This window comes from Pinus tabuliformis, chromosome 1_2, assembly GCF_031772625.1.
Source record: "Pinus tabuliformis cultivar Carrire ecotype Pingquan chromosome 1_2, CPIR1, whole genome shotgun sequence".
In the NCBI taxonomy this organism is placed as follows: Eukaryota; Viridiplantae; Streptophyta; class Pinopsida; order Pinales; family Pinaceae; genus Pinus; species Pinus tabuliformis.
The window spans coordinates 462,625,879-462,628,849 of NC_142298.1; the positions used below are offsets into that span (position 1 = coordinate 462,625,879).

The following is a 2,971-nucleotide window of genomic DNA, read 5'->3' on the forward strand; positions in this document are numbered from 1 at the left end:
TAACACATTTCTTGATGAAACCATAATGAAACCCTAGACCTAATTGACCATGAAACCCTAAGGACAACTTTTGCAATTTTCAAGGTAAAATGACTATATATGTTTTTTGAATGAACAAACATGAGCGAGCAAGTAGATAACATGAGGGAAACTGGAGGAACGCCACTGTCGTCAGATGATCTATGCACCTAATGGAATGAAAATGACTAGGCGGGACACCTAACATGAAATGCAACAAGAGGAGTTGATCTATGATGGAGGGATGACAATACCGACTCTAACATTGGCTCTAATGGGGATGGTAGCTCCTTGGAGGTGCCAAGAACTACAGATCTCTAGGAAAGCAGGCAGTGCCTTCGTCCATTGGGCTATGGAGTCAATAATTTTGACACAACAAATCAGAACTCTTGACTGAAAGACTCAATTTCAGGACTGAACGTGACTCAAATTGACTCATTTTCAAGACTGAAATTGACCAAAAGACTTAACTCAAACAAACCAAACCAAAACTGAAATCCAAATTCAGCTTTATAGCCTTCACCTCGGGCCCCAAGCTGAAGAAGGAAGACAACACACTCTTGCAATGGAATTTAAACAAGCCGATATATACAATGATGAATAGGACAGCAGAAAACAGTTTACACAATATACCGTTTGAGAAGCCGACCATTGACCGGCCCACCAGGATAGTCTTCGCCATTCAGCTCTTGCAAAAGGAACACATTCTGGCCCCGATGTGCAACAATCTTGTACGGTCCTTTCCACAGATTTTCAAATTTGTCATGCTTACCCTTCTCTTCATTCCTTGCATCCCATTTCAACACTATGTCTCCAATTTCAAACCTGTCTGCCTTGGCCTTCCAGTCATATATCCTCTTAATTCTTTCCTGTAGCTTGGAAGTATGCTGAAATACCTCTTCTCTTGTTTGCTGCAAATGTATCATTTGGTTGATTCTTCGCTGCAAACCATCATCCTCACTGCCAGCTTCTTGCAACAATTTGACCACTGGGACTACCAAAGATGTTGGGAAGACTGTGTCCACACCGTACACAAGCTCAAAAGGAGACATGCCAATGGATTTCTTTTGACTTACCCTATCTGCCCAAAGTGCATTGACCAGCTTTTTGTGCCAACTCTTCTTGTTAATTTCTAGCAGCTTTTTGATGATATTGACAAGAGATTTGTTGGAGGATTTCGCCAAACCATTACCTTTTGGGTAATAGGTTGTCGAATGCCCCAAGGTGATTTAACACTTATGACAAAAGTTAATCATTCTTTTTTATTTAAAGGCTACTGCATTGTCAGTGATCAACTTATTTGGACATCCAAAACGAGACAAAATGTTGTTTTCAAGAAATGAAATAATTACCGAATCGGTGGCCTTCCTTGTTGGAATTGCCTCAATCCATTTGGTGAAATAATATGTCACCGTGAGGATCCATTTATGCTGCACTTAAGAAGAAGGATGAATCTCACCAATAAAATTCAAACCCCATTGCTGAAATGGAGCGCTCACTTCAATGGGCTTGACTGGTAAAGGCTGCAACTTCCGCTTACCTTGAAAAATTTGACATTCGTGACAGTTGGCCACTATTTTGTACACATCAACGAATAGACTTGGCCAATAATACCCCTCCCTCAAAATTTTATTGGCTGTTGCTTTCCAGAAAAGATGGCCTCCGCAATCTCCTTTGTGAAAGTCTACAATAACTTGTTTCGCCTCCTCTTCTACTAAGCAATTTAGTAGGACACCACCAGGATCTTTCTAATAAAGTGCACCATTCATGATACAAAATTTTTCATCCTTCAACTTGAATGTCCTACTTTTGTTCTTGGCCACTTTAGGAGGTGATGAAAAATTTTGAAGCACAAAAACAATGTCCGAATATCAAGGAGAAAGGAGGAAAATTTATGATACCTGAGTGGGCAGAGATTCTTTGTCTTCCTTGGACATAGCAACAATTAGATTAATGTCCAAAGCGTGTAGATTTGACTCAGCCATAAGCTTTGCTAGCTCATGTCCTTTAATGAGCTTTTTTGGTTTGATTTCTACATCATATTCCAGCAAGGCAGCAATCCATTTGCCTCTCCTTCCCTCCAGATCTGTTTGCACTAGGACATCTTTGACAACAGCATTAGGAACATAAGCAAGGATGTGAGAGTGCAAAATATAAACCCAAAAATATTTTAATGCTTTAACCAATGCAAGGGCCTGTTTTTCAATAATATTATACTTCAATGCAACATCCCTTATAGTTCTACTGAAGAATGCAATTGGTTTTTCGAGCTGGTCTCTTTTTTGCATCAAGACCGCTGCCATAGTATGATCCGAGGCAAAGGAAAACAAAATAAAATCCTGAGTATAGTCCAGGCTGATCAAAACCGGAGCTGAAGAAAGAGCTAGTTTCACTAGATTAAAAGACTTAACTGCTTCCTCGGTCCACCTTACTGCACTATCCTTTTTCAGCATGTTTGTGATCTCTCTTAAGTGTTCTGCAAGATTGGGCACAAAGCGACGTAAGAAATTGATCTTACCATTGAAAGATTGGATTTCTTTCTTACTTCGTGGGAAATCAATCTTTTGAATGGCCTCCACCCATGCTGGATCAATTGGGATGCCTTCCTTTGAGATTATATGCCTGAGAAGTTTGCCTTCATCCATGGCAAACAAACTTTTCTTTGGATTTAGTGATATCCCATACTTCCTACACCGCTAAAAAACAACTTTCAAATGATAGAGGTGCTCTTCATCTGTAATAGAGAAAATTGTTAAGTCATCAAGATAAACAACAAGAAAAACATCTTTTTCATTGGAAAACACTATATCCATCGCCCGCTAAAAGGTTGCACCAGCATTTTTCAATCCAAACAGCATCTTTGCATAATGAAAAGTGCCCCACGTAGTGGTGAACATTGTCTTGTCACAATCATCCTCATGGACCAAAATTTGGTTATAACCCGAATAACCAT

At 39.6% G+C, this 2,971-nt stretch overlaps 1 protein-coding gene across 1 annotated transcript; it reads right to left on the minus strand.

Moving 5' to 3' along the window:
* Nucleotides 1-638: 638 nt before the first annotated feature.
* On the minus strand, nt 639-1,070 carry LOC149206351 (uncharacterized). Its single transcript, XM_089397668.1, has one exon. The coding sequence runs from the start codon at nt 1,068-1,070 to the stop codon at nt 639-641; it is 432 nt and encodes a 143-aa protein (XP_089253794.1).
* Nucleotides 1,071-2,971: the final 1,901 nt, after the last annotated feature.

Excerpts from the sequence above, each read along its gene's own strand:
- LOC149206351 (XM_089397668.1), bottom strand. The coding sequence starts at position 1,070 with ATGTCTCCTTTTGAGCTTGTGTACGGTGTGGACACAGTCTTCCCAACA.